General features: G+C 40.6%; 1 protein-coding gene across 2 annotated transcripts in view; it reads right to left on the bottom strand.

Annotated features, from left to right (window-relative positions):
• Positions 1-6,298: 6,298 nt before the first annotated feature.
• The window catches only part of EIF2A (eukaryotic translation initiation factor 2A), a 34,717-nt gene continuing 22,116 nt past the window's right edge, over positions 6,299-18,899 (bottom strand). For both annotated transcript variants that reach the window (XM_075555933.1, XM_075555934.1), the window contains exons 10-14: positions 16,785-17,356; positions 10,861-10,974; positions 9,372-9,500; positions 7,444-7,509; positions 6,299-6,710 (exon numbers count right to left, since the gene is read on the bottom strand). In XM_075555933.1, coding sequence (XP_075412048.1) covers positions 6,645-6,710; positions 7,444-7,509; positions 9,372-9,500; positions 10,861-10,974; positions 16,785-17,356 — 947 coding nt within the window. In that variant the 3' untranslated portion in view covers positions 6,299-6,644. The remainder of the gene's footprint in view (positions 6,711-7,443; positions 7,510-9,371; positions 9,501-10,860; positions 10,975-16,784; positions 17,357-18,899) is intronic.

Below are 18,899 nucleotides of genomic sequence, written 5' to 3'. Positions count from 1 at the left end.
TGATCTAAAATAGATGGTGAGGAGGGGGTAGGATGCCTTGTAGGGCTTAATCAAGGGCAATGTAACCAAGAGGAATTTCTGAAGCCTGAATGAAGGCCGAACTTGGTAATAGGATAAGAGGCATGTACATATGTAAATATATTTATATTTAATGAAAGGGAAATAGATCTATGAATTTATATTTAAGTATTAAGACATTGGGCTTTTACTCAGGCACTCCCTCAACACAAGAGCATTTTGTTTTAATAACCTGATCTTCTGTGATGCCCACCTTCCCAACACAATCGCTGAAGACAAAATGGCTGCATAAGCAAATGTGGTGAACAAAGTTGATGATGCCCAGCTATCAAAAGATATAGCATCTAGGGTCTTAAAGGACTGAGGACAAACAAGCAGTCACTTAGCTGAAAAGCAACAAAGCCCACATGGAAGAAGCACACCAGCTTGTGTGATCATGAGATATCAACAGGATCAGGCATCAAAGACTCAGAACAAAAAAATCTTATCATTGTGATGAGGGGAAGTGCAGAGTGAAGACCCAAAGCCCATCTGTAGACAACTGTACATTCCCTTACAGAAGGGTTGCGGGTAGGAAATGAGACAGTCAGGGTGCAGTATAGCACCAATTAAACATACAACTTTCCTCTAGTTCTTTAATGCTTCCACCTCCCAACCCCCTACTATCATGATGCCAATTTATCTTACAAATCTGGCTAGACCAGAGCATATACACTGGTACAGATAAAAGCTGGAAACACAGGGAATCCAGGACAGATAAACTCCTCAGGACCAATAATGAGAGTACAGATACCAGGAGGGGAAGGGGGAGGTAGGGGAAGAAAGGCAGAACTGATCACAATGATTGACATATAGCCCCCTCCCAGGGGGGTGGAAAGCAGAAAAGTGGGTGAAGGGACACAGTGGTTGTGTAAGATATGAAAAAAAGATAAATTATCAAGGGTTCATGATAATTTATCAGAAAGGAGGGAGGGTGGGGGTAAATGAGCTGATACCAAAGGCTCAAGTAGAAAATGTTTTGAAAATGATGGCAACATATATACAAATGTGCTTGGCACAATGGATGTACACATTGTGTTAAGAATTGTAAGAGCCCCCTCCAAAAAATGATTTAAATATATCTATATATCTTGGCATAGACAAGTAAATGCTTCCCTCTTGTTAAAATATTTCAATTGGTATTCCATCAAGGCTGGATCTTTGATTTTGGTTAATGTTTTCATTGTAGTTTAGACTGCTTCCTTCAGTGCCCTTGGTTCTTGCTCATACACTACCTCTTCAAATGGTGGAATGTCAAATTAATTTCCTTTGAACAGCCACTTTGTGTATTTTTCCATCTTATTATGATGTTTCCTGCATCATTCAATATACTCAAGGTTTGAATTTTTTTTTTTGAGTTCTTTCAGTTTAAGAGATGCTACCCATGTTCTTCCTTTTTGGTTTTCCAATTCTACATCTTTGTATATTTCATTGTAATAATTTTATCTTCGCGAGCTGCCCATTGGAACATTCTGTTCAACTCTCTGGCTCCAATTCTTCCATTTGCCTTAGCTACTTTACAATTAAGAGCAAGTTTCAGAAACTCTTCCAACATTCACTTTGATCTTTTCTTTTTAATGACCTTTTGATTCCTTTATGTATGATGTTCTTGGTACCATCCCAGAGCTCACCGGGTCCTCTGCATTAGTGTGCAAGGCCGCAGTCCTATTCTCGAGGTGTTCTCGAAAACTGGGTGGGATATACTTAGTCATATTTCGACTTGCACAGACTGTTTTTCAATTTCTTCGGCTTCAACCTGCACTTCCACATGAGCAGTTGATGGTCTGCTTCGCAGTTGGCCTCGTGGCCTAGTTTTAGCAGCTGATACTGCGCTTCACCATCATTTCTTCCCACAGTCAATTTCATTTCTATGTAATACACCTGAAGTCTGAGTAAGAGTTGCCTTTTGTGTTGTTGAAAATAGGTATCTGCGATGAAGTTGTTGGTCTTGCAAAATTCTATTGTGCAATCTCCAAATTTGTTTCTCTCAGGATCCAGGCTATACTACTATGATCCTATTCCTTACTTTGTTCCCACCTTTTGTATTCCAATCACCAATAATTATCAATGCATCTTGATTACGTTTTATCAATTTTGGACTGAAGATTTTGGTAGAACTCTTCAATTTCTGCATCTTTTAAGTTTGACTAATAATTGTATCAATTGGATTTCCTTGTAGGGGGATTGATATTATCAACAGACAGCACTGTACTTTCAACCTCATTCCTCAATTGTGTCATTCCTAGCATAGTAAACAAGCTATGGTTTGACAATAGACATTTTACTTTTATTCATGCTACAATCCAACAAGAGTCAGCAGGGGGACCTGGCTGTTGGTGGGAACTCAGAGACCATCAGGACACTGGTATCTTACCCTTGGACTTCAAGGTCCACAGGACAGGGCAGAGGCATGTCATTCTTGCTCAGAAATGACACGCCTCATTCCTGATGCAAATTAAACAAACCTAGCCAAACAACAACAAAACAGTTGTCCTTGAGTTGATTCTGATTCAAAAAGATTATTCCTAGATTTGGTTTATTTTCCATATTTGATAGTATCGAATGACTCAGAAAGCAGGAACTTGCAGTGAGCTTGTTCTTCTATTCTGACTTCTTTCCAGATCAAAACCAAATACTTGCTAAATGATTTGCTAAGATTGCAATAGCAATGGTGTCAGTTATTCCTACCGTATTTTACTTTTGTTGTTCATTTCCTCTGGATACTAAGTATTTTCACAACTGGGTGAACCTATAAACTGCGTTAAGAGCGCACTTGAATTCCATTTTTCTAACTATTTCAAGTAATTCACCAAGAAACATTCTAAAAATGACCACCAAACTGAGCATCGAGGGAACAAATTGCCCAGAACAGCCTACCTAATCCTAAGACATACTTACACATTTTGCCTGTGTGTGTTTAACTAAAGGTTCGTGGCCTTGAATGTGTTTCAATGTGGAGCTGGTTTACATCACCTTATTTCCATCAAATGGATCACTGTGAAGTCATCGTACATTTAAAAAGGGTGACATACTGATATGGAATGAACTATGTACTCCAAAGATACAAAATAGTGTGTACAACATGCTGCCATTTTTGAATGTATAATTGAACACACATAATTTTGGATCTTCAGAAAAATAGACAAGAAATTGATAGTAATTGTACCCTCTAGAACAGTACTTTCCACTGCATGGTCCCTTGCACTGTTTGAATTATATTAAGTGATGTGCATGCACTTTCTTTTTATAAATAAGGATATTTTTACGTGTTATCAAAGGATAATCTTAGTTAAAAAACAAAAAACAAGCAAATAGAAGTAAAGGAAAAAAAACCCAAAATAAATTCAGTAAAACTATAAATTGATAAATGTGAAAAGTACATTAACTCATCTACTCTCCATCTTATGACTTGTTTCTCCAGTACCCCACTCCCAAGGTACTTTAAAGAAGCAAATCCACAGAACTCATATGTGAAAGAGTTTTATATAAAGGCTATGTGCACATCAAGAAAATAGCCCAACCCAGTGCTGCTCAAGACCACAAGTCCAACATTAACCCATATGTCCGACATCAATTCACAAAGTCCTCCTTCATCTCACAAAACACACACAATGACGCCCACTTCAGGAGGAAAGCCGAATCAGTGTGTTAAGCATCTCAGCACATGCTGGGGTCTCCACATGGCTGCTCCAGCACCCAGGGCTGCACTGGGGTAGGTCCAAGTGGCTTCTCCTCGGAGATGTCTTGCAGGAAGTGAGCCTTGCAAGCTGAAGCAGGAAACTGGTTAAGGCAGCTGGCACCCTGGTCTGACCACCAGAAAGCAAGAGACCCGAGAACTAGAAAGGCAAGGCTCACTGAGCCATTCATCCCTTCCCCCTTCAATTAACCCATATGTGTTTATCAGCCAGGTTGACACAATAAAGTTTAACTATCTCACTAATAAAAAGAAATGTACACAGTGAGGAATATTATTTCCGCCTTCTCAATTTGACAATTCAAAAGCCGCACAGCATCCAATGTTTATAGGTTTAGAGGTGGAAGTATACACCGTGAGTGATTTGGCTGTATCTTTTCAAGAGTATTTAAATGTACACAGTCCATGATCAGCAGATACTCACAGAAATCTATCCTTGAGAAACACTAAGTTGAGTCTGTAAGGAGATCAAGAGTACTTCACGAAGTTCATGGGAATTGTTTTCCCATGGACACTTTGACATCCTTAGTATCTCGGAATACGGAAGTGGTATATTACCCTTGGGTTTGATTGCTAGCGTTTGAATCTATCATTTTCTAGCTTTGTGATATTGGCAAATTTCGTCATTCTATACTTTGGGTTGATTTTTCATTTTTATAGCCTTGGTTTCTTCATTTAGAGTGCAACACTACTTCTATTTACCTAATGGGGTTGGGCTCCCACTGTTTCTCTACCAGCCTGTCAAACTGTGGTGGCTTGTGTGTTGCTGTGATGCTGGAAGCCAGGCCACCAGCAGGGTCGCCATGGTCTGACTAGGAACCAGAGAAAGGAATCGGCTGTCCACTTGGTGGGATTAGCCAGAGCAAACCTTATGAGCAGCAGTGGAACTTCAACTGACAGACAGACCGCCAGAAGATGAACAAGTCAGGATGAAAGACACGCAAGCAAGACCCGTGAAGAGCTGCGTCCTCAAAGTTCAGTAGACCTTCATGGCCTGGGTGGGGCAAAGTCTTTGGACCTTCACGTTGGCATGACTCCCAAGGAGGAAAACCAGCTGCAGACATTCTTTAATAACCAGAATGTGTAAAGTACAAGGTATTAATCTAGGAAGAATGGAAGGTAGCTAACAGGAAACCGAACATATAAATACCCTAGACATTAGTGAGCTGAAATGAGCTGCTACAGATCACTTTGAATCAGGCGATCATGTAGTTTCCTATGCCAGGAACACAGAGAAGTCTAGAGAAATGGTGGTGACTTGAATCACCTCCTCTCGTAAGATGGTGACACAAGATACGTACATGTACACCTCACCGGAACCCTGTCTCATTAGTAAAATGAACAATTCATTCCAAAATGGGACCACAGACATAGGATTAGAGTGTAGGATTTACAACAAATCACAAAATGAAGCCGTATCATTAGCAGGGTCATGTAAGTATCCACAGTGAGTGTGGTGAGCCATCACACACAGAGGCACTGACCCTAAAATAATTAAAGCAATACTCGCACTGTATATATTTTAACGCACTATGTCTTTTACCACCTCTTATTGAAAGTTTTGGGACCTCAGCCAACTCCATTATCTGTTTGTTTCTCATGATGCTTCTAGTTCTTTCTCTCACTGAGCAATTTAAGCATTAACTCTGGAAAAAGAAGCCCTCTACTGGGGCAAACCATATGTGCTTAACTAGTAATCGAAAGGTCGACAGTTTGAACCCCACCAGTGGGACCCTGAAAGAAAAACATAGCGACCTGTTTCCATACAGTGTGCAGCAAGAAAAGCAAATCTGTGGAGCGGAGCTGTACTCTAACACAGGGTCATCAGGACTTCGCATCTAGCTACTTGACAGCAACAGGCTTGGATTTGGGATTTTTATATCCATGCAAGTGAAATAAAATTTCTAATACAACCTGATGCAAAAAAAAATTGTAAAAGACTCCAAAACCAAATTTAAATCAGTTCTAACAGCAGTCATGTGTCTTACATCTTTTTAGCCCCAAGAAGAGACAAAATAAAGACTTGATTATAACAATGTAACCATATTTCATTCATTCTTAAATTACTAGGTTTGATATAGCAAAATGTTTTTTCATCTTCTATTTTTAATGTCATTATTTACTTCAGAACTAATCAGAAAAACTTTATTTCAAATATTAAAGAATATAAACAATTTAATACTTTTAACATAATCTGATTTCAAAGCTTTTCTTTAAAATTTGACAAAAGTCACAGAATAATGTTTTAGAATTGCAAAAGACATATTGTCTATTGAAATGGAAACTTCCCAACTCACCTGGTAAATAAACAACTCATCACTGTTAAGTCAATTCCCGTTGCTAGGAATCCTCCAGGAAAGTGCAGAACTGCCCCGGCGGGTTTCAGAGGCTGTACTCCTTTCCAGAAGCGGAAAGTCTCATTTTCCTCCTGCAGAGTGGCTGCTGGTTTCCAACTGCAGACCTTACAGTTAACAGCCCAAACGAAACCCCCTGTGCCACCAGGGCTAAAGGAACTCTTTTTTATTTATGGATGTAAAGCAACAACAATTACACTTAAAATGCCTTTATTTATGGTGAATCCTGGTTTCTTACCGGAGAAACAACCACCGTCCACCACCAACAGAAAACCAAGGCCACAAGTCTTCCAATCTGTCAAGTTCATCTAAAAAATTCATGTCTCTTTCTATATCACGAATGAACATGATATATAGGATGTTAGGGAAATCAATTTAGTAGACATTATTAAATAATTCGACATATGTCAAATCCCTGTGAAATGGTTAAAATTATAGATGATCAATAAGTGTGAGCATACAGCTCATGTAAGACAGAGGGTTTAACAAGAGATGTATTTGCTTTGAATTCTGGTAGCCAACTTCCTTTCTGGGACTCATTAAATACCTAATTCCAAATCTTCCAGTTCTTGGAGGAGGGCTTTCTCCTTCTGAATTTTTTCCATCTAGAAAAATAAAAAATACAGTTATTAAATAGGAAATGAAATAATTCCATGTTTCTGGATCTAAGAAAAATATGTCTGACATTTTATCACACCATTGGTAACACATTTTAAAAAATCTAATTGCTCTCTATGAATCCAGGTGGCAAAAGCGAGTAGCAATCTTGCTGCATTTATTGGGGACCACTAACTTTTCATGTGGGCTAAAGCAGCGGTTCTCAAACTGTGGGTCACAACTCCTGTGGGGGTTGTGTGTCAAATGACCCTTTCACAGTGGTAACCCGATCCATCACAGTAGCAAAATTATAGCGATGAAGTAGCAACGAAAATAATTTTATGGTTGGTGGGGGGGCTGTAACCACAACATGAAGAACTGTATTCAAGTGTCATGGCGTGAGGATAGTTGAGAACCCCTGGCTAATGGTTCTTAGGAAAGAAAGAGGAAAGGGACAAACAGGGCAGAGGGAGGGAGGGAGGGAGGGAGGGAGGGAGGGAGGGAGTCTTGTCTAACTGAAGAGCGGGCCATCATTCCAAGCAGCAATGGCATTAGTACTCAGCACAGGGCAACAAGTGTTTCATTTCCCCAGGATCCGCAGTTTCTTCCCTTTAACCCTTCTGCTTCATGAATAAAAACCTTAAAATAGAACATGGCATTTGGCTTTCCAGTGCTCACAATGAAAAGGAGAGGGATGGTGGTGGCCAGAAGCCCAAATGAACAACGCAGACAAGACAGTACCTGGTTTTTTTCTAGTTGTTTTCCAGTTGCTGCTTGTTCTTTCAGTTGTTCAATTGCTTTCAGTTTCTGCAAACATCAAGTTGAGGTTTATTTTAGACTGTGTATTTCCAAAATCACAGGAATGCATAACCAGGATAAGGAGACTAAATGACCTAGCATCTGTATCAAGAATGGTCTGAAAACCTATATAATTAGTGTTATTCCTGTAACTTATTTTCATGGGGACTTTTTAGAGTCTGTAGAAAAACTTCATTAACTTCTCATTCCATTTTCTATAAAATTTATGAAGCATCCTTATATATTTTATAAGTAAAATAAAACAAAAATCAAAACACACCCATATATAAACCAAAAAATCCACTGCCATTGAGTCAAGTAAGATTTCTGAAACTACAAATCTTTGGGAGAGCAGACATCTTCATCTTTCTCCCTTGGGAGTGGCTGGTGGGCTTGAAGTACTGACCGTGTGTCTAGAAGCCCTGTCCTTAACCCATGTCACCACCATGGCTCCTATATACACAACAAATTCTCACTCATCAACTATCCTGTTTCCTGACATTCCTTGTTGATGACAGGAGTATAAGACTGTTCAGCTACTATGTCTATGCCTGTCAGTATAGAAGGATGAGGTTTGAGGCTGTGATGGCTATGGGTCAATTTGGCTGGACCATGATTTTCAGTGGTCCTGCACAGTTCTGTAATGATATAATAAAGTTGATGTAATAATGTGATTTGACAGCTATCGACAAGTGCAATTCAAAAAAGTTTGTGGAGAAATTCTATTTTCTTTTAATTTCATCTTACCACAAGCTTCCTGAAGTGCTCTCGTAATGATGCCATCATCTCCCAGTTTGTGATCTAACATGATTACCCTCCGATTTAGCACAATGCTACTTTTGGCATGACATCCTGATCTTTGAAACCTAATGAGGTCAATAAGCAAGTACTGAGTGTATACCTACCAGGGGATTTCAAAAACGTCATGGAAAACTGAATTAAAAGATAATGAAGATGTTCCAACACTATTTTTTAAGGCTTTATTACACATATGTCATACTTGGATGGGGTCTTTATTTCAAAGGAAACTTGGCACTGCCATCTGAGATGGCTCTAGATCAGCGGTTCTCAACCTGTGGGTTGCGACCCCTTTGGGGGGTGGGGTGGTCGAACAACCCTTTCCCAGGGATCGTCTAATACATCCTGCACATCAGATGTGTACCCGACGATCTGTAACAGTAGCAAACTTACAGTGATGAAGTAGCAATGAAAATAATGTTACGGTTGGGGGTCACCACAACAAGAGGAACTGTATTAGAGGGTGGCGGCATTGGGAAGGTGGAGAACCACTGCCCTACGTAGAATGGTAGAAAGAGGCAGGCAGGACTAGAAGGGCTGTTTTAATCCCCAGAGTTACCATCTTTGGGTCAATAAATGATTTTTGTCTCTGCTTCTTCATCTTCTAATTCGGGATAAATTTCACCCTCCTGATGCTACATGGAGTGCCTAATGAAATACTAACATGTTCACCATATTTCTGTTAAAACTCAGTAAGACAAGATAATCATAATTTATGAATGATGAAGGGTTCATGAGGGAGGGGGAGTGCGAAGGGAGGGGAAAATGAGCAGCAGATATTAAGGGCTCAAGCAGAGGGCAAATGTTTTGAGAAAGATGATGGCAACAAATGTACATATGATCTTGATACAATGGATGTATGTATGGATCGTGATAAGAATTGTATGAGCCCCCAATAAAATGATTTTTTAAAAATCAGTAAGAAAAAGACACCATGTAAGTGAACAGAACAAAACTCAGTGCCATTCTTAAGTTACAGTATTTCACAGTGAAAAACTAACAATGAAACTGTTACATACAAGCTTTGTGTAATTCTCATTTACTTAAAAAAAAAAAAAAAAAACACATCTCACCTTCTTTAGGTTCTTAATTTTTTTGTCCACCTCAGGGTCTCCAGAGATTGACTGAGGGGCAGGGTTTCGTGGTGTGTTCTCCGGAACAGGAGGAGCTGCCGGATCTGGACTCTTGTCACTTCTTGCTTCCTAAAGAAAAACAAAAAAGTAATGCAGTTTTCTAACGTGAAAATGCTGAATTACTTCAACCATCATAACTCTCGTGCAAAGTGCAAAAACCAAGCATTTCATTTTACAGCTTATACTACAGAAAGGATCTGAACGGAAGGGCTCATGAATGTCACACATTCCCATGATAGGTATATAAAATCCAAAGTATAATGAGTTACCCCAAAGATATATAACAAAAGGTAGAACTGTCATCAGGAGCACTGTGCTAGATCTAGAATTTAAAGTAATCAAGTAAGTAATAAAACGAAAAGTATATGAAAGACACAAAAGGACCTTAGCAGGGTAAGCTAGATTTCCGTCCCAGCTAACAGGGTTTTAGATAGATAATAGGGCTTTTCAGATCTTAAAGCACTGTTCTATGGTCAACTTTTAAAGACAAGCCTTAAAAGCCAGATGGTATCGACGCATTTCTCTTCTCTGTAGCAGGGCCAGGCCACCAGAGGGCACCACCTACCCAGACAAAAGAACTTGTTTTGCTTTCATACAAATCTGTTATGAGTAGATTATTTTACTTACAATGACCACACCTACCCAGCCTCTTTAAAGATATTTTTGGCGATTAAATATATTAACTACAATGATTTTTTTAAATCTCACATTTCAGAAGCATGTGGCTACATGATGCAATTCTAGACCTTGAAATGGCTCAGTGCCTACCCAAATACATCAGCAGCCTTGTACTGTCCAAATTCAAGCACTGCCAGCAAGCCTGTATGGATGGAATAGCCATCTACTGCCAGATTCCTACTGTAGCTCGTCTGAATTTCAAGCATGCCACCATGGCCCCACCAACCAGAGCTCCAGGACAGCTATCACACTGCTACCAGGAGGCCAAACTATCACTATTTCTTTATCAACTTTTGCCTAGGTCTGGTTTTCCAACTGCATAACCAAAAACTGACTTTAGAAGAAGTGTCCATTTGGATACTTCTGATGTGTAGATGCCCAGAAGAATAATGTCCTACAATGATAAAATACTGAGGTGACAAAATAGCTTTGTCACTGTCAGTTGCAACCTCTCCAAATAAATGCACTTTAAAGAAGCGGACCATGCCATTCCACAGAGGACCCAGCAACAGGGGAGGCAGCAAGTCATCTGCAACGACTCCACCATGCCACTCCAGCCTCCGATTTTCAGGTTGGGATTGGATTCCGCACTCCAACACACATGCAGTACCAACTAGTGAGTCACAGGCAACCATACAGAAGGCAGCAATCAAGCGCCCAGGGCCCCGGCTCCTGGCATTTGAAGGCTTAAAGGAGAACCTAACTGGCCTGTTTGCACATGTGTTGTTTTGAAGAGATCATATCCACATACCTGTTTTGCAGCTTTCTTAGCCTCGTGCCTTCGTTGGTTTTTAAGGGCTGTTTTTGATAAGGGCTTATCACTTCCAGACTGTGGTTTCATATTCTGAGGTGGTTCTTCCTCATGCTACAGAAAATAGAAAAGAAATGATTTTGAAACGTGAGTCCATGCTTTTAAAGACATCCCACTTTTGGGTAGTATGGTATCATTTTAGGCACAGAATAGTTTAACACTTTTATTGGTAGTGACATACTCCACGTGTCAGGTTGGGTTTAACAAGGATCTTCCCACAAACTGACCGTTCAGCTCACAGAGTGGGGAAGCCCATTTCCTTCAGTTTACTCAAACCATGGACTTTCTTTAGTACCGCTACGGCCACAGTACTCTTAGGAAGTTAGATAACAATGGCATCTCATGATGTCTTTTTGGATTTGAAGAATGCCGGAAATTTGTTTCCTCACATTTCTTTGTTTGATGTAGAACAGACTCATTGGGAAGACAGGCATCTTTCACCTCTTTTAAATTTCCATCAGCTAGCATGTTAGGTAACTGTATTTGTTGAACATCTGTTTTGCACATAAATATACAAATATTCTCTGAACAGACTTTTCTCTAAGACTATGCTTTGGCTGAAAAGGTTTCTGTTCATGAGAATGTCTTTAAAAAATGGTAAATTCATGAAAAGCTATACAAAGAGAAAGAATCAGTTACAAAAAAACAAACAAACAAACAAGTTACAAGTCTGTCCCACACTCATGAGTGTCATGTGGTCAGTAACAAGACTTTTATTCTGAACAAAAAAATGGAAGGAAAAACTCCACATGACCACTGGGGGTCATGAGCTTTGCTGGCTTTCAAGCTCCATGCCTCCATGCACAATTCAAGGGTTTCAGCTGTTAGTGGATTTCGTTTCTTTGGTATACCAGTGGTTACTAAAACAGCAGTGACGGACACATTTCAAAAGTGAAGGATTTTCTGAAAGCTAAAAAATACTTTTTAAAAGACTTAAATTCTTATTTATAAAAAATTAATTTTCAAAGGAGCCCTCGTGGCCTAATGAGCTATGTGCTGGACAGCTAACCACAAGGTCAGTGGTTTGAAACCACGAACCATTCTGAGATTGAAAGATGAAGTTTCTGTTCCCATACAGAGTTACAGTCTCCAAAACCCATTGGGGCAGTTTTACCCTGACTTACACGGTTGCTGTGAGTCAGAATTGACTTGATGGCAGTGGTTTTTTTAAAAAGAAAAAAAAAATTAATATTCTTCAGAGTTGAATCCCAAAATCATTTCCCCTTCCTTCTATGCAACCCTTCTCTGTGAAGTTATCTAACCACACTGTCCTTCCTTTAGTCATCTTGTCACAGGGTTCTCTGGTCAGCTTTGCCCTTCCACTATGTTCAACAGTGGTTCTCAACCTTCCTGGTGGCCTGACCCTTTAATCTCCCTGGCGGTCTAATTATGTCAGTAGTTTTATACCCAAAGTGGTACATTATTTTGCATAAAATTTGTTGTTTTATATTGTAGGCCTGCAATTCTTAAGAAATTACTCAATTTAATCTCTCTAGTAGACATTCCAGCTATGATAAACTTTAATACACAACTCTGCGAGTAATTCTAAGTCACTGTCGCTGTCATTTACCTGGTCTAAACCTCCTTTTGTGCTAAAGTGACATTTTGATGTCACGGGAAAAAAATTTCCAGGCAAAATTTTTTTCCAAATGACATAAGGGCAGGCAGGGCACTGGAGAAGATCTAGGGACAATATGAGGTGCTTTGCTTTGATATAATGTAATCCTCACAGGTTACACTGTATCACTGTTTGTATGTGTGTCTATGTCTCTTTTAGACTTGCAGTTTTGAATTTCCCGCCCAGTTCCGCCCAGCAGGCACTGCCCGCAGGGAACAGACTGCTCTTTGATCATTCTTTGATCACAGCAGAGGACACTGCTGGACCGGGGAGCAGATAAGGGACTTCTCTGCAGTGTAAGCACAAATGTGGCTTGGGGTTACCGCTTCTGACAGTTAACATTTACCCCAAGCCACACTCGCGATTACCATCAGGAAGGTTAATACAGTTCCTCACGTTGTGACGACCCCTGAACCACAAAATTATTTCCATTGCTACTTCATCACTGTCATTTTGCTACTGTGATGAATCAATCAGGCGACTCCTGTGAAAGGGTCATTTGACCCCCAAAGGGGTCACGACCCACAGGTATAGAACCGTTGAGGTATGAAGTGAGCCCTCGAAGAAGTTAGAACAAGGAATCCCCCAGGCAACAGGAGCTAAGCAGGAGTGAGGCGGGTTTAAGGTCTCTGTAGGAGGGGAGGCTGAGGAGCAACATAGAGACTGGGAGGCAGAGAGGAGGGGTAGGAGTAGAGCAGAGTGCTTTGGGGCAGGAAGCTGGTTCCAGAGTGGCGTGTTCTCAGGGCATTCATCCAGTAAAGGAGCTCTAACACTTGCTAGAGTAGGGCAGAGGCCACGTGTCCACATGGCTGAGAGACATGCTTGCCCCTGCGGCTGAGAAGATGTGCTGTGGACAAGAGAGCTGTATCCTTAACCTACCAGCTTCTTCCCTAATAAGCCCCACAACTGTGAGTGTTACACTAGCTCTGTGTGGTCACTGCGGCGGCTAAGAGCACCCTGTGGAGAAGCACAGTACTGTGGGCAGGTGGCTGGTGTCAGAACAAAACGCAGCTGGAGAAGCGTCCTCCCTGGGCAAACATGGAGCTGGAGTCGCCTACTCTCTGCTGGAGCCTTAGCAGGTAGGCCGGGGTCCTGCGCCCTATCTTCACAAACTGGTCAAATATGATTAGTGATTCTGTATGATCATATACCATGAGTACAAGTAAACATACAGGAGAAATCATAGCTGTTAAAAAGTTGATTTTAATAAATTCTTACCTAATTTTATAATTTTCAAAATACTGTATATACTCATGTACAAGCAGTGTTCCAGCACATTTTAATGCAGTTAAAAAAAAAATCATTTTCTTGGGTGCTTGTACAACTCATCACAATCCACACATCTATCCATTGTCTCAAGCACATTTGTACATATGTAGCCATTTCAATTTCAAAGCATTTCCTTTCTACTTGAGCCCTTGGTATCAGCTCCTCATTTTCCCCCCTGCCTCCCCACCTTTCCCTCGTGAACCCTTGATAACTTATTAATTTTTTTCTTTACATCTTGCACTGTCCAATGTCACCCTTTAACCCCTTGTTTGTTGTCCATCCCCCTGGGAAGGGGTTATAGTTAGGTTTTAATGCAGTTTTTTGTGATAAAATTAGGTGCCTCGGCTGATATTCGGGTCGGCTTATACTCGAATACATAGGCACCTTCTTTCTAGATTAACTCCCTCCTCTGTCCCCCTAAACAAACTTGTTTTATTACCAGAGAATAAAACCATACAATAACCCACAAAGTTTTCCAGTGCCATCTGCACAGATTTAGAAATCAGGGTGGGTTGAGTTACTTGTTTTACCTTTCATAAGGAAAACAATTAAGTGTTCTTTTCTGCACTAAGGACAAAGATCATAAATGGGGTTTGTCACGTATCTTTACTAAATAATGCACATGGCAAAAATGCTTAAACAGAACCTTTCAATAGGAGTCACCCATTACAGTGTGCTCACAGAGGAGGAGGGTCAACTGGCTATTTATTTACTTGTAGGAGCGAGGCGTTGTGGAGGTAGGCCGAAGACGATCTATTCTTTAATAAGGCATCTTGGAAATATTACCTACTTATAACTGCTACGTGGTCACCTTTCCAATGAGAGCAACACTCCTCCATTATAACACAATTATAGAAACCGAAGACATTAATAAACACCATCCTCTGAGCTCTGAATGGTTAGCATTTTAAGACAACGGTCTTCAACCTGTGGGTTGCAACCCTTTTTTTTGGGTCGGGGGCGTCAAATGACCTTTTCACAGGGGTCACCTGATTCATAACAGTAAAGAAGTACCAACGAAAATAATTTTATGACTGGGGGATCTCCACAACATGATGAACTGTATTTAAAGGGTCTTTACGAAGGTTGAGAACCACTGTTTTTTAAAAAAAAAAATTATTTATAATCATTTTATTAGGGGCTCATACAACTCTTATCTTAATCCATACATACATCAATTGTGTAAAGCATATCTGTACATTCGTTGCCCTCATCATTCTCAAAACATTTGCTCTCCACTTAAGCCCCTGGTATCAGGTCCTCATTTTTCCCCCTCCCTCCCCGTTCCCCCCTACCTCATGAATCCTTGATAATTTATAAATTATTATTTGTCATATCTTACAATGTAAAATGTCTCCCTTCACCCACCTTTCTGTTGTCTGTCCCCCAGGGAGGTCACATGTAAATCCTTGTAATCGGAGAACCACTGTTTTAAGAGCAAGGCTAGCCCCTTTTAAATAACAAAAAAAGGAAGCTTCTGGTCTTAGTCTACAATATGAAGTTACACCATCCCGACACGATCACTGAAGACCAAGAGGGTGCATAAGCAAATGTGGTGAAGAAAGCTGATGGTGGCCGGCTATCAAAAAATATAGTGTCTGGGGCCTTAAAGGCTTGAAAATAAACAAGCAGGCATCTAGCCGAAAAGCAACAAAGCCCACATGGAAGAAGCACATCAGCCTGTGTGACCATGAGGTGTCGAAAGGATCAGGTATCGGGCATCAACGACCCAGAACAAAAAAATTTTATCATTGTGAATGAAGGGGTGTGTAGAGTGGAGACCCAAAGCCCATCTGTAGGCAACTGGACATCCCCTTACAGAAGGGTCATGGGGAGGAGATGAGCCAGTCAGGGTGCAGTACAGCAACGATGAAACATACAACTGTCCTCTAGTTCTTAAATGCTTCCTCCCTGCTACTATCATGACCCCAATTCCACCTTACAAATCTGGCTAGACCAGAGGATGCACACTGGTACAGGTAAGAGTTGGAAATAATGGGAATTCAGGGCAGATAAACCCCTCAGGGCCAATAATGAGAACAGCCATACCAGGAGGGTAAGGGGAAAAAGGTGGGGGAGGAAAGGGGAACTGATCACAAGGATCTACATATAACCCCCTTCCCGGGGGATAGACAACAGAAAAATGGGTGATGGGAGACATGGGTCAGTGTAAGGCATGAAAAAACAGTAATAATTTATAAATTATCAAGGGTTCGTGAGGGAGGGTGGGGGAGGGAGGGGAAAAAACCTGAGGAACTGAAATCAAGGGCTCAAGTAGAAAGAAAATGTTTTAAGAATGATGATGGCAACAAATGTACAAATGTGCTTGACATAATGGATGTATGGATTGTGATGAGTTATACAAGCCTCCAATAAAATGATCATAAAAAAAAGTTTTGGAAAGATAATAAAAACTCCCCCAAAACTCTTACAAGCAAGGAATTGATAGCCTAAGGACTATAAATATTTTATTTGACTAATACAGTTTTTTTTTACAAGCTTAGAGATTTCGCATTCAATGATCAGAGTGGTTTGGTCTTGAAGAATCAAAGATTTGGGCAATCTGGGCCTAACATCCCCTTTGGCAGCAATCCTTTGAGGTTGCTCTACCACTTTCGATGGGGCATAAGATCCCCCTTCACCACTCATTCTGCGCTACTCACACTGCTGGGCGCACCTGGGAGCACAGAGCACAGTCTGGGCCCTACTGGGACAGCACACTAGCTTTTCCACAGTTTTGAAAACGTGAATCGTCTTCAGTTAACTACCTTTTCATCCTAACAGTAAGAGCTGGTCTTTATCTTTAACAGTAGGTCCTAGAAGATTTGTGGCCCTCCGTTGATATTCCAGTAAGGTATTATGTAACTTAAGAAAACACACACACACACACACACACACACACACACACACACACACACGAGAACTTCACACATGGACAAACCTTGTTTTTCTACTAAAGTATGAAAACTTTACTTACCAGTTTAGAACTAGTGACGGGTTTATTTCTCAAGGCTGGGGGTCTGTAAGCTGTTGCAACTTTGGGTTCCTCACTGGGCACTTCACTTGGAACTGCTTGGTAAACTATTGCTTTTGCTGGAAATATTCCATCTAAAAATGGCTGCCAAGAAACCTGCCACATTTCCGCACTGGATGGCACCTCATACTTGTGCAAGACAGAGCCAGTGTAATGCCACACCTTGTAGCCATTATTAACTCGCAGCCTGGGAGCACACGTAGCCGTTAAAATGTGCTCACCATCTGCACACCAGGCAAAATATGTAGAGTCAGAGGCCACTGGCTTAGAAATAAGTTTGTAGTTTTTAACATCCCACACTTCCATTTGTCCTCGCAGATTTCCAAATCCAGCCAATACTAATATATGTCCATGAGGGCTGTAGTAAGCAGCATTACGGGGACCCGTTCCAAAGTCAAACACCGGATCACATTTCAGGTTGAAAATTGTTGCTTTGGCAGGCATAAAACCGTATACAGCACAAAACTCAGTAGAACTAGAATTCCAAACTACATCGTAAATGGGGCCATTTTTTGCTAGAAAAAGAATACAAAATCCAAGTAAGCAATCAATTATACAAATGTACTTTCCAGCATGTTATAAACACATAGCAGTCAAACAGTAAGAAATTAAAACACTTTAAAATATTCTTACATGACATATTTATTAAGAAACAAATTAGTTTTTATTGGAAACAATACTATCTGCACATAATAAAAACACCAACTCTATTAAAAAAGTAAGTCCCTCTACACAAGGAAAATTCTATTATACTTCTTGTACACTTTTTAGTTTCATTATTGAAACTAAGTATCTCAAACAAATAAAATAGAAAAATTTGTAGACTGCTTGTTATTGTTGGTTTCTTTTATTCTTTTTCAATTCCATTACAAACCTTGCTGCACACCTGGGTGCACAGGACTACATCTGTGCAGAGCTGCAAGGTTACAAAGTATGTTATTTACTTAAGAATATGTCATCACATTCCATGATGCTCACCTTCCCTACACAGTCCCTGAAGACAAAGCGCGTGAATAAGCAAATGTGGTGAAGAAAGCTGATGGTGCCCGGCTATCAAAAGATATAGCATCTGGGGTCTTAAAGGCTTGAAGGTAAACAAGCGGCCATCTAGCTCAGAAGCAACAAAGCCCACATGGAAGAAGCACACCAGCCTGTGTGATCATGAGGTGCCAAAGGGATCAGGGATCATCAGAACAAAAAATCATATTGTGAATGAGGGGGAGTGTGGAGTGGAGAACCAAAGCCCATCTGTAGGCAACTGAACATCCCCTTAGGATCGTGGGGAAAAGATGAGCCAGTCAGGGGGCAGTGTAGCAACGATGAAACACATAACTGTCCTTTAGTTCCTAAATGCTTCCTCCCCACCCACTATCATGATCCCAATTCTACCTTACAAATCTGCCTAGACCAGCAGATGTACACTGGTACAGAAAGGAACTGGAAACACGGGGAATCCAGAGCGGATGATCCCTTCAGGACCAGTGGTGAGAGTAGCAATACCAGGAGGGTGGAGGAAGGTGAGGTGGAAAGGGGGAACCAATGACAAGGATCTACATATAACTTCCTCCCTGGAGGACGGACAACAGGAAAGTGGGTGAAGGGAGATGCTTTACATTGTAAGATATGACAAATAATAATTTATAAATTACCAAGGGTTCATGAGGGAAGTGGGAGCGGGGAGGGAGGGGGAAAAATGTGGAGCTGATGCCAGGGGCTTAAGTGGAGAGCAAATGTTTTGAGAATGATGAGGGCAATGAATGTACAAATGTGTTTTACACAATTTATGTATGTATGGATTGTGATAAGTTGTATGTGCCGCTAATAAAATGATTTTTTTAAAAATGAGATGCATTTGAACTTTAAAGAGAATAAGGATGTCTTTGAGAATTAAAGGAAAATGGAGATTAAAAAAACAACACATGCCATCAAAATGCCGTCCACAGAAACCGTGCCAGTTTACGCCCTCCTACCAACGATTTTCTGTGAACACAGGTTTCCCCTCACTCTGACCACACCGCAGTCATTTTTACGCTTGCCAACTATGGAGTCAGACAGTCC

This window comes from Tenrec ecaudatus, chromosome 8 (genome assembly GCF_050624435.1).
Source record: "Tenrec ecaudatus isolate mTenEca1 chromosome 8, mTenEca1.hap1, whole genome shotgun sequence".
Lineage (NCBI taxonomy): Eukaryota > Metazoa > Chordata > Mammalia > Afrosoricida > Tenrecidae > Tenrec > Tenrec ecaudatus.
Note: the sequence above shows the minus strand (reverse complement) of the source record. Positions and strands in the feature narration are given on the sequence as shown.